General features: G+C 28.1%; 1 protein-coding gene across 1 annotated transcript; it reads right to left on the bottom strand.

The window, feature by feature from the left end:
- Positions 1 to 10559: 10559 nt before the first annotated feature.
- Positions 10560 to 12418, bottom strand: LOC124419723. The gene is made up of 2 exons (XM_046950206.1): positions 10772 to 12418; positions 10560 to 10682 (listed from the first exon to the last, which is right to left on the bottom strand). The coding sequence occupies exons 1-2, from the start codon at positions 12416 to 12418 to the stop codon at positions 10662 to 10664; spliced, it is 1668 nt and encodes a 555-aa protein (XP_046806162.1). The 3' UTR covers positions 10560 to 10661.
- Positions 12419 to 13602: the final 1184 nt, after the last annotated feature.

Genomic DNA, 13602 nt, shown 5'->3' with positions numbered 1-13602 from the left:
TAATAAAGCTCTCTTCAGTACTTCCATGTAGTAGAATTTGTTTTTTTTTCGTTTTCTTTTTAAAGTTAATTCTGCATTAATATTTTCACTAAGGTTAATTTAATTTATATACATACATATGTATGAAGTGCAATGAACAAATTTTATATCTGTATGACTCTTATATGCTAAAATATTGTTTATTTTGTGCGTTCTTGTATCTATAGCCGAATTCGGAGTACGTTAAAAAACAAATATATTAGTATATACTTATGTATTTTCAAAGTTCAAATGACAACGCCATTTATATACATAGATTTCAATTAAACATTTTTTTTCGAAATTTTTATAGAGATACCAGAACATTCAACAAAGTTTTTGGCTCAAAAGCCGTATTGTTTTGCATACATTATTGTTATTTTCTCCCCGATATTAATTTAGCAATATTTATCTAATGTACAAATCGGCTTACTTTGGTATATGACACCTTATGGTTTTATTATACCATATACCATTATAATGCAGAGAACATTATATTGGTTCTACCCACTTCTTGAATATACTAATTGATTTAACCATGTCCTTCCATCCTCTGATCACTGTCTCGAAATTCAGCATTTTATGTAAACCTAAATCCATCCACCAAATTTTATGAGGATAGATCTATATTTTCATTAATCAATTAAGCAATTATTGATTAATATATGGGAGGCAATACATAGGAATACAACTCTATTATGAATGATATATCACACATTATAGTAATATCATGGTCGGTCGCGTTAAAATCGGTTCATTATTTCACCTAGCCCCCATACAACCGCAACACCCAAATAAGGTTTTTGAGTCCATAATAATGTAAAATGTTCTAGTAATTCTTCTACTGCACGACTTAGTTTTGTGCAAGTCTGAATGTTACTGGTGATTTTCGCTTAATTTGACCCATCATTCAGAAAATGATTTAAAAACCACTTCTTATTGGGATATGTTTTGCAAAATAAATCTTTGTTTTTTTGTACATGTATATTATGTAGAATGTAAAAAACACGTTTCTTATTAAAAAACTAAACCCGAAACTAAATATAGCATGCTCATAACGATATGAAAAATATGTATTTTTAACATTATCAATTTTTCTAAAAATTTGTTAATTACCAGCTCTTCAAAAAATTTCGTTGATTTTTATGATACTAAATTATTTAAACATTTTCAACATAATAATAAGCCTGACAGCCAATGTTGACATCACTTGATCAGATGTCAACAATTCTGTCATAATCATGGGCATGAGATATTATTTAAATCATCCCCATATACATACATATGTATGTACATTTGATCAACATTTTTGCTTATACTTCAAAATAAATTTTGAAGAAATACATTCTTCCATTTTGGATGGACAGTGACATCAGTTTAATGCTGCTTATACATAATAAATATTGTCTTTAACAATACACCAACACCGCCTGCTTTCAAGTTATTTTTTTCAAACTACCTCGTGGATGCTGATGATGTTTTGCTTTTTGCACATTAATGAAGAACTTATGAAAAACGTGAGCAAAATATATAGATTTTAAAAGGAACGACGGAACAAAAAATTCAAAAACATCGCATTTCAAGCTTAGTTAGCGTTAAGAACGAAAGAAAAAAGTTTAAATTCGTTAAATGCTGGAAAAATATGCGGAAAAAAGATTATTGAAAAATGTATAAGAGTGTTTACTTGTAAGTGTGAGTCTAAATTCTAAGTACCTCAAATTGAACATAATTTAAATAATACACGGTCTTAACTAAGTATATAACATGTAGGTCATTTGATTATATGATTTTAACACGTCTTTTTATCCCAAAGTGAAACTTTGATAAATGCTTTAAAATTCAAAGAAAACGAACATTTTTATTCAACAAAAGAGAAAACTCGAAGAAAAAAGATGCAAGTCTTAAAACTTTTTCTGAACGTGACATGAGTTAATAAAAATTTCCAATACAACACATCATGATTAGATGAAATAAAGACCAACAAAAATTAAAAGCAAAATAAAATGGCATGTCAGGTGTTAAACATAAAAGTGCAATTTCATAAAATATAAATGTATTTTGTTGAAAGTCACGTCACAAGAACTTGTGTCTTAAACATCTTTATATTTTTACTATATGTTAGATTTAAAGAAGGAAAATAAATTATCAGTCTTATTTTATTCCTGGAATTTGATGACCTTTAATTAAAAAACAATTCTTATTTACAAAATGGTAATGCTTACAAAATATTAATATGAACAGTTTCGGAGACAAGCAGATAATAATGTATTTTATTGATTATTTATATACACCTCTTTATTATTTCAAATGTACAGATGATGATAATCTGCGAAAATTATTAGAGTACATGATACATTAATGTAATCCCAATACTACACCCTGGAAAGAATATGGGAGTTCATGATCCATTTTGTAGTCATATATTTTTGAATGTAACATGATCCATAGCCCGCATTACATCAAATCAAGTTGTTGTCATATACAGTTTCGGACAAAACTAAACAACGAACTTTTACTTGTTAGAAAAATGCTCCGTAAAATTAAAAAATAGGTTATTGATTAAAAGTTCTTATTTTGACCTTTTTATTACATCCAAATAAAAAAATGTCTCGAGCTCAAGGTCAATTGTTCATAAAAATTCTTTATTAATTTATTTTACAATATTTCAAAATCCTTCGGATATCATTTTCAAGGAATGAGTAACAACTATATTTATAAAGTCGTATAAACATCTTCACATTTAATATTGTACTCTAATAAGTTATTTTGTAATTAAAACTATTAGTTTATGTAGAATATAGTCAAGAAATTATAAAAACAATGAAATATAATTTTCTTTAAAACTACAGCGACAAAACTAAAGCACATAACTTTAAATATATAAAATTTTAGCGAATTTTTAGAAATTGTTAACAAAAATTACAACAATAAAGTAAATTTATACGATTTTACAGTAGTTTTTGATCTTTCGTCTCTCAGTGCTTTTCCTGCATTTAGAAATTCAAAATGGTTCTTAAAAATTAATGTTTGCGGTAAAAAACAATTGTGGGTTATTTTATAAATATCATTCACATTAAATTAAAAAAAGCCATTTATCGCACTATAATTTCGAAAATTATAAGCCACTTTCAATCACCAGGCTTATTGGCTACAGTGGTGGACCCCGAAAAAAGTCATATTGAAGTAAAAGCATCTTTTATTTTGCCTAAAATTGGATAGGATTGATTTGACAAAGAAGCGCTTCCACCGAAGTTTTGTACAATGAACATTTTTTTGATGAAAAGAATCAAAATTAAAATGATCTTGATGAATTAAAGTAAGAATCTATGACAGTAGTGCAATTAAACAATGAGGGTGTAATATTGTGGTTTTGGGATCTTTTGCACGTATAAATATTAAGTAAATAAATTTAATAAAATATCGTTTTATATATGAATATGTCTTACACAATGTAAAACTGTAATATACAGTGGATATAACGTCTCTTAAATGGAGAGATCGGCTTATAATTTGCGAAGTTATGGACTAATGGGTATAATTTTTTTACGGAATTAATATCACTGACTCACATTTACTAAACTTTCCACCTAAATTTTTTAGAAGCCATTTTGGATATTAAATTTCATAAAAGTGCACATCGAAGGAGAATGATCAAAAAATGCATATAAAATCATATAAATTAACTTTACATTACGTGAATTTACTTTTAAAATGTCTTCAAGTGAAAATATTTTTAAATACAAAAATCATTTTTGTTAACAATTTCTAAAAATTCGCTATAATTCAGTATATTTATAGTTATGTGCTTTAGTTTTGTCGGTGCAGTTTTATAGTGATTTATATTATTTGATCAAAAATAATGTATTTTCATAATTTTTAGGCTATATTCTATAATCATTTTAATTAAAAAATAACCATATTTTAAAATTTACGAAGCTTTCTTCCAACAAGTAAAAGTTCGTGCTTTAGTTTTATCCAACACTGTATGTGAGATTAGTCCGGTGTAGTGCATTTCTACATTACATAGTCCTCACGTAGGACACAGCATATATTTGGATTAGTTTTGGTCTTGTCCTTGTCTTTTGTATGGAATATGCAAAGTATTTTGCTCTTAAGGAGTCTTGTAACTACTAAAATCATAAGCTACTATTTGAGTTAATTTTTAAAAGCCTAGAGTCGAGTTTTTATAAGCCTAAAATTTTAAAGACTGTACAATTCGTAATTAAAGGTTTGAATTTCCATTCAGCATATACGACAAATCCATTGACTATTAAATATACTGTTCCTTAAAGCAGTTTCGATTATTAAATGCCAAAAACGTAAATATATAAATTAACAAACGAATAGAAACAATGCACGTGCGTTTAAATGTATGTGTGGTTTTTTAATAATAATTTTCCAACGAAAATATTATTTATAACAAGGCTTGAGCAACCTTTAGCTTTTTGCGTCATATACCTACTTTACGTCCTCTGTTGCACTTGTTTTGCTATAAACAACATTTTATATTTATTTTGCACCCTAAACAATTTTTCCAAAAAAAAAAAAAAAAATTTCTTAATATTTGTTTACAATAAAATAAATTTATCATATTCCTTTACACAATTCAATATAATAAAATTAGGGTAACTAAATATAAACGATAAATTTATCATATTCTTTTACACAATTCAATATAATAAAATTAGGGTAACTAAATATAAACGATTATATATTTTAATTAACAAATAAATTAAAATTTTAAATGATTTTTGTTCGATATTGTTACTTTTCGAAATGTTTCTGTCGAAGCGTTATGAAGTCAATAATTGTTTTTAGAAAGACTTTTGAAACAATTCTTTATATAGAGAAGCTTTTTTATAGAGAAGCTTGTTCGTTATTTAAGTAAAATTTTTAAAAAGTTATAAAAAAACAGGTTCAGTTAAAACCTCAAATACTCAATAAGGCTATTAAATAAATTTCATTATCTAATATACTCGGGATTTTAGGAAAAAATGTTAAACGTTTTCTACAATGTTCATACAGGTTTCTGGGCAAATTTCCTAATTCCCAAAAAATGTTTAGCGTACACATGCATACATATATTTTATTTACTGCAAGACTGGCATAAAGTAATTTAGAGAAAAATGGTTTTGTGAATACTCTTGAATACATGATGTTGAGTTTTTACGTTTACAACAAATCGATCTCACATCGAAAAAATATAAAAAAATTGATATACATATGATAAATCTATACATATGAAAGACTTTAGTATGCTGCCTGTTATGTAGCCCTCTGTTCCAAAAATACTTATTTTGTTATATGCCAGTCTTGTAGTAAATGAGCGATTTATACTTGTAGCTCTAACAATTGCTTTATTGTTAGGATTTGTATTTTCATTCGCTCTTTCTACCAATTTTTTTTGTTTTTCTGATTTTTAATATTTACTTTGTTGCTTGTTTTTCTAAGCATCTTTCTTATTTTCCTTAGTTTTTTTATAAACGTATCTTTAAGTAATCGTACAGCTTATTTTTAATTTATTTACTTAAGTATCCCCTTTGAAAACGTTGAGTATAACTTTATTTTCATTTTTAATATGATGAATGATATTAAAATGTGTTTTTATGTGTACATAGAAAGAAAAAACACATTTCAAAATTAATTTCAACTCTAGCTTAAAGCGTACTTAATAGAGAATTTATTACTTAAAACTTTTAATTATTTTTAAAATTATAACACTTTGGGATTGATTAAGCGAATAAAAATTTCTTAAACAGTGAAAATAAATTTTATATAATATATATATATATATATATAATATATATATATATATATATATATATATATATATATATATATATATATATATATATATATATACATATATATATATATATTTATATATATATATATATATATATATATATATATATATATACATATATATATATATATATATATATATATATATATATATATAATATATATATATATATATATATATATATATATATTATATAATATATATATATATATATATATATATATATATATAATAAAATTTATTTTATTATATCCCACAGTGTTATAATTTTAAAAATAATTAAAAGTTTTAAGTAATAAATTCAATTTTTGTAATCTCATTTCTTAATTAATTCAAAATTGCAACGTAATATTTAGTTTAGAATATTTTTTAAAAATTAGTTTAGTTTTTGGCAAATGATATAATAATATATAATATGTGTGATCTTAAATGGTAATGTTTAGTTAGCAGTATGTTATAGTTAGCAATATAACTATTTTTTTGTATTTACCTTTTTGCTGAAAAGTGCTGCAATCAAGTACGTATTGAGTTCGGATTACTTAAATTTTTTATGAGTGTACGTGAGAATGTTTGAGGTTGTTGATATCTTGGCTCTTTTTCCAATTTAACCGTCATTTAATATATTTAAGTTATGAGGACTTTTTACATATAATGTTTATTTGTGTTATACACTAAACAAGGTGGCTTTTGATGTTCACTGGCTGTAATGTAATAATGTATTGGGGCAACTGAAAATAAAGATATTAAAATATTAAAAACCACAAACACAAATGATATGGAAATTCTTGTTTATTGTGGTACATTGTATTATATAAAAATATCTAATCTACATGTGAAAAATTAATCTTATTGCATTATATCCATATATATATATATATAAAGAATATTGAATATATTTTGTAAATAATTAATTAATAAAAAAATTAATTTATAAAATTTTACGATATTAATGCGATATTTGTTCAAATTTAAGAAACATCTTGGATGAATTTTTTTTAGAGAGGTATTATAATTAATTTGCAATTTAATTTCCCACAATTTAATGTAATTCCAACAAAACGCAGTGCATTTAAGCGTATACGTAATTAATATTAATTAATCACTCATACACATTAGTTTCATGTCTTTAAAAAAATTAGTAAAAATTCAATATTTGCCTTTGACGAATTAATTTAATTTCCAATTCTATCGTTACTTTAGCAATAACATGGTTCATATTCTCGCTTGCTCTTTTTATTATTAAAAAAAACAAAACAACTTACATAATAACTTTATTGTTAGTTGTACAAGTACTTCTTAAACTCCCCTTTTGTAATCGAGCTCGTAAAAACCTGCTTCCAACGCCATCAGTAATGAGTTAATATTCTAATGAAAAAGTAGTGAAAAGAGGATTTATTAACTTTTTAACTCATTACTTTTCAATATTAGTTTTTTCTGGATATATTTTAATTTTTTATTTGTTCACTTTTTGTTTTACATTTAACTGGTTTACTTCCATATCAGACCTTTTTGTAATAAGGTATTCTCAAAGTGATATATGGTGATGCTTTATTAACATTTCCCTAGTTTTGCTATGGTACTTGTTTCTTTTTAATTAAATTTAATTACAAAATGAACGTAAAGTTTATTATACATAAAACAAACTGAAAAACTGTGTGTGAACAACAACATACGACCATCTTAAACAGTTTATTGCATTTTATATAATTTATTTCTCTTTAAATATTTCTTACTAGAATACCTTGATTTCTTCGCTACCCTAATCGAAATTATTTCTATAGAAAATTAATCAATTAACATTTTTTAATGTTTCTGTTTTTCAATGAAATTTATCACGTAAATAAATTCGCATTCAGTGCACTTTTTTCCCATCAATAAAAACGGACTTTTCAATTATTTTTGCTGTATATCCTATAGTGAATACAATGTTTGATCACATTCGAGTCATTTATGACTCTTCTGCACTATTAAAATGATCATATATGCGCACATTTTCTGATCATAAATGATTCATTCATCGGGTGAAAATGGTACCCTACCCGCGACTCTTCTAAATGTTTGTAACATACAAAAATATTTGTCCTATACCTACCTTTAAGCTATGTCCGTCCGTTTGGCTCGGCATGTAAACTTTGTGCGCAAGATACAGCCCACAATTTTCATGTTAATTGGATGAAATTTGACACACACGCTTTTTTTGCCCAAGGAAGAAGTTTATTGAAAATAGTCAAAATCTCCCCATTATTTCGATTAGCTCTTATACAACCGTAAACCCCGAATAATGCCTTTGGGCTTATAATTAAGTTAAATGATCTATTATGTCAACAAAAGTAAAAAAACTTAGTTTAATAAAACTTTAAATGGCACTACCGATTTTTGTAATGATCGGACCTTTTTTGACCCCATGAAAACTCACCTTTAGAAAATTATTATATATTTACTAAACAATAAACACTAATAACACTTTTAAATTCTACATAAATAACTTTGAAGTAGACGTAACCACCATTTAAAAGGATAGGCCCATACTTACTCCAAAATAAGTCAAAATATTCTAGAATAAAGTTAAAAAACATTATTTTTTTAATTAATCCACATTTTTAACATACTGATTGGTATTTCCGTCTATAAATAGCAGCAGAGAACAGAATTCAACAAAATAAAAGTGATTACAAACTATAGACGGGACGGTAACTGTCAAATATTTATTATGCAATTTGGCAACCAGTGTATATCAAACTCTATATATAAAAAACTATCAAATGTTTTCTATAATTCTCATTCGACTTTCTTAAAATTTTGTTTTTGTATTTCTGTGTGTTTTTAAAAAGTTAAGCACAGACCTCGCAGAATTTCCTTACTCTATCACGAGTACTATGTAATCACAATATTGAGCATCTCTGATGTAAAAGTAAAAATATAAATCATACGACTTTTATTCTCTTAACTAAAATATGGACTTTCATTTGGTTTTTAATACGTAAAGTCGTATATAAAGTTTTATAGTCTAAAGCGTCCCTAATATTTTTGGAGATAATTAAGAAAACCTGTTTTACCAGTTTTCCCCCTTTTTTACCCCCAAATATTAAAATTTCCAAAAAAATCTTCTTAGTAGATCTACATAACCTAAAAGACATTTACTGTAAAAATTTCACTATTCTAGTTTTAACCGTTTGAGCTATTCGATGATGAATCAGTCAGTCAGTAACGCTATTCCTTTATATATAGATAGATTGATTGCTATTTGTGTTTTGTGGTTGCTTATTAAAATGCCCAATTTCAGTAAAATTGTTTTTATTTTGGAACTTTAAAAAAATATTTGATCATTTATATTTACCAGTACCTTGCAATTTTAATTCCTATTTCCCCACTATATTACTGCTGTTACAGATCAACTACCATCATTTATGTAAAAGGGTTGTGTACAATGTGTAACCTTTTGTATTTAATAAAGGTTACAACGGTGAATTAGTTTCAGGAACTACAGGGTTCTTTCGTCATTAATGATACAAACATATACTCATCTAGTAGTTATGAGTGTGTGTATGTGTGTATTAAAAAGCAACAGCCGGTTTGTCTATGTTTGATAAACACAGTCTGCATACAAATGACCACAATTTAATGACTATCACCATCAATGGCTCGACGTGTTTTTTGACGGTGCATTGTGGGCCATTATACAAAATGGCGGGGGAAAATATATTTTTCTGGTCACCGATTTTAAAGATATTTATTTATTTATTTTATTTATTTCGCCAATGAAATTACAATTTCTTACTGGCTAATTACAATTGATTACAATTGATTTAAAACATTAAATAAGATAAAGCATAATAATACTAATAATAAAACTAAAATAATAATGTTACTTTAGTAGGGAGGATATTGATTTAAAAAGTTTAGGATGCTTGTTTTGATGACTTTTGGATCGGTTGAAAAGTCGATATGATTGTATAAGTTGTTGACTTGAGCACACATTCTACGCATCGGATCAAAGTTGGCGTAATTTGAACGGAAGTATTGTAGCTTAAGTGGAATATAATTTCTTGTTGGACGAATTGGGACTATTAACTCGATTTTACGTAGTAAGATCTCAGAGTCAATTACTCCATTCATTAGATTACTTATGAATGATATGTTCATACATATTCTCCTACTTTGTAGAGAGGGAAGTTTAATGAGAGCTAAACGGCTTTCATATGATGGAAGATTAATGTTAGGATTCCAAGGAAGTTTTCGAAGACAAAATAAAAGAAATTGCTTTTGTACGGATTCAATTTTCTTAATATGGATTTCATATTGAGGATCCCATACAACTGAAGCATATTCTAAAATAGGTCTTACAAGCGACGTGAATAATTGTTTTGTGACGTAAGGATCATCGAATTCTTTTCCCCAGCGTTTGATAAAACCTAATACACCTTTTGCTTTATTAACAGTTTGGGAAATGTGGGAATTGAAACACATTTTGTTATCGAGTAGAACGCCAAGATCAAGGAACACATCAACTTTATCTAGTTGATAGTTATTTATCGAGTAGCTACAGACTACTGGACTTCGTCTGAAGAATGTCATTTGCTTACATTTTTTCAAATTCAAATCCATTAAATTCTCATTACACCATTGGCTAAAATTGTTTAGATCTGCTTGGAGTAAGGAACATTGGTTGGAATGGTTCAAATTAAGGAAAAGTTTGACGTCATCGGCATACATTAATATATTGGAATTCGTGATGCAAGATGGTAAATCATTTATGAATATTAGAAATAATACTGGACCCAAATGACTACCTTGAGGGACCCCGGATATAACTGGGATGGTTTTCGATGTACATCCTCTAAACGATACACATTGATATCTGTTTTTAAGATATGAGGAAATCCAATTGAGGAATATAGGTGTAAGTCCAAGTTTGTCTAATTTGTAAAGCAATAGGTTATGATTCACCTTATCAAATGCTTTACTGAAATCCGTGTAGATAGTATCAGTTTGATAGCCGGCATAAAAAGATTTGATCACGGAAGTTGTAAATTCTAATAAATTAGTGGTGGCTGAACGTCCTTTTTTAAATCCATGCTGGAATGGTGACAGAAATGTTGAAACTTGGTGTGACAGTGTTTCTGTGACTATCTGCTCAAAAAGTTTTGGAATAACACTTAATTTGGCAATACCTCTATAATTGGAAATGTTGGATCTGTTTCCGGATTTGAACAAAGGAATAATATATGATTTTTTCCAGAAATCAGGAAAATAACCGTTGGAAAGTGATGCATTAAAAAGGTATGTTAAGGGTGAAATAAGAGGATATATACAGTTCAGTAGAACACAACTTGGTATACCGTCAGGACCATATTTATCGGAAAATTTTAATTTTCGTATAGCCAAGAGTACAGTGGATGTGTGTATTGTTGGACAGTGGATTGGAGTTGCCTCTAATATTGAATATGGATAATTTGATAATATATTTAGTGACTTCTTTGAATAAGAAGAGGAAAAGAAATCAGCAAACATGTCGCAAATCTCCGAATCAATTGAAGATTCTGAATCTCCGGATTTCATCATGGAAGGATATCCAGATATCCGACGTTTCGAATTAACGAATTGATAAAAAGATTTCGGATTGTTTTTGAAATTTGTCTTTACTTTAAAAATATAATTATTGTAACACTGGATATTTGCCAAGTTGAAAGTTGATCTGGATATTGAGTATTTCGCGTAATCAGTAGATAGGCCGGATTTCTTGTATTTTTTATAGTATTTATTTTTTAAGTTTTTCAGTGTAGTGAGCTGCTTTGTATTCCATGGTGGGCCATTTGGAATTATTAGTTTTCTCATCGGAATAGATAATTTAAAACATTTAAATAGGACGTCGTAAAAGTTATTTAGAATTAGATCGATGTTATATGGACTTAAGTTTTTGTGAGAATCATAATCGAACCAATTCTCTGATGAGAGTAGGCGATTTAACTTGGAAAAATCAGCTTTCCTAAAGTCAAAGACTTTTTCTTCTTTCGGAACTAGTTTTGCCGTTATTTGCATATTAATATTTGAACTAATTTCAAGTGTAGGGTGATAAACATCTTCTGGAGTCGAAAGTGGATCTATGCGTTGTATTTTAAATTCATCTGGGCGATCAACAAATACTAAATCCAGTGTTTTACCATATAAATTTGGTATGCTATTTATTTGAAAAAGCGCCAATTCTGCAATGGAATCAATAAAGTCTAAACTTGATTCCGAGTTTATTGATGGACTTAAAAAACTTGAATCCGGAGTTTTAGACCATATTATGTTAGGAATATTAAAGTCTCCTAAGACAATAATTAAGTCATCGGGTTTGGATAAATTTACTACGAGCTTTATCGCTGTAGAGTGTCGTTCATATATTTGGATACTTGATGCAGGAGGAATGTATGAGCATGTAATAAAGATAGTCTTTAATTTAGTTTTAACACACGTTGCAATGAATTCGATATCATGGACTTCATTAAGGATTATTTCTTCGGAAGGAAAAAGAGTTGAAACTGCAATCAAAACTCCGCCACCTTCCTTTCCTACTCTATCACGTCTATAAATTTGGAATTTACTGCACATTATTTCGGAGTTGTGGATTTTCCTCTCAGGTTTGTCTCGGAGCCATGTTTCTGTAAGGACTATGATGTTTTGCTCAATGTCAAAGCTTTGTAGGAAAAAGGACTTCAATTTTGAATTCAAGCCACGAACATTCTGATAAGCGATTGCAACTAATGGAAAATCAGATTTATTCAGTTTTTTGGAGCATAGTCAGCAGCCTTAGGAAGGGTAACGTTATTATCTTCCCGATAAATAAATTGCCGAACTATTGTGTTTTTTGGCCAAAAATTTGGGTGTACCAATTGGTCAAAAATAGTCTCTGGCACAATAATTTTGAATGATGCTCTATTACGGGCATTAATCTTATAGATTTGAATATCATTATATAGCTCCAATCCGAGATTGTTTCTAATGTAGAAGTCAATATCATTAGCGGTTGTATCTAGCGCAAATCGGGTAGCAAATATAGTTTTCTTAGGAGGAATAGTTTTTAGAGGCTTGGGCGTAGCAACGGTGTCAAACGTATTTAATGATTGGTTGTTAACACTTGTACTTATTGCAACATTTGAGGAGTTGGGCGGTAAAGGGGTTTGTACCGGAAGATAATTATTGGATATTTGTTCGTTAGGATGAAGTGCATTCAATGATAAGCTTTGTGAGGGAAATACTAAAGGATTCGAACAAGAGGGAGCCGTATTTACGGTCTGATCAGAAACAACGTTCGCGTAAGTTGGGATATTCGAAGATGAAAATGCAGTAACGTTAAATGGATTTGGAGTTAGACCTAAATTAGTTTGTTTTTCATTCATTTGTTGGGTAACGGCAAACTGATTAGTAGGATTAGGATTTATGGGTTGAGTAACGGCAAACTGGTTAGGAGCTGCAACATTTGAATCTTTAGGAGATGTTGATGATGCCTTAGTAGTTCGTTTGCGTTTTGGTTTCGGAGAGACTGATTCGAAAGTAAACACTAGTAAGCTTTAGGAGCCAAAAAGTTACAAATGTATATTTAATTTATCAAGAAATCAAAACAACAAGTTTTCCTTTCACCTTTTCCTTCTACCAAATTTCATGAGTATTAGTCTGTAACTGTCCCTACCCACATGTAAGATTCACTTTAGAAAATGACTTTAACGTTCATAACTAAATTAAAAATGCCACTGTAGCAACAAAATATGATAACTAAATTAAAAATGCCACTGTAG

This window comes from Lucilia cuprina, chromosome 4 (genome assembly GCF_022045245.1).
Source record: "Lucilia cuprina isolate Lc7/37 chromosome 4, ASM2204524v1, whole genome shotgun sequence".
Taxonomy (NCBI): domain Eukaryota; kingdom Metazoa; phylum Arthropoda; class Insecta; order Diptera; family Calliphoridae; genus Lucilia; species Lucilia cuprina.
This window is presented reverse-complemented; position numbering and strand designations above follow the sequence as displayed.

Coding starts and splice junctions, on each gene's coding strand:
- LOC124419723 (XM_046950206.1), bottom strand. CDS start 12,418: ATGTGCAGTAAATTCCAAATTTATAGACGTGATAGAGTAGGAAAGGAA. Junction 10,683..10,771: donor TCAGTAAAGCATTTGATAAG/GTGAATCATAAC, acceptor TCTTAAAAACAG/ATATCAATGTGTATCGTTTA.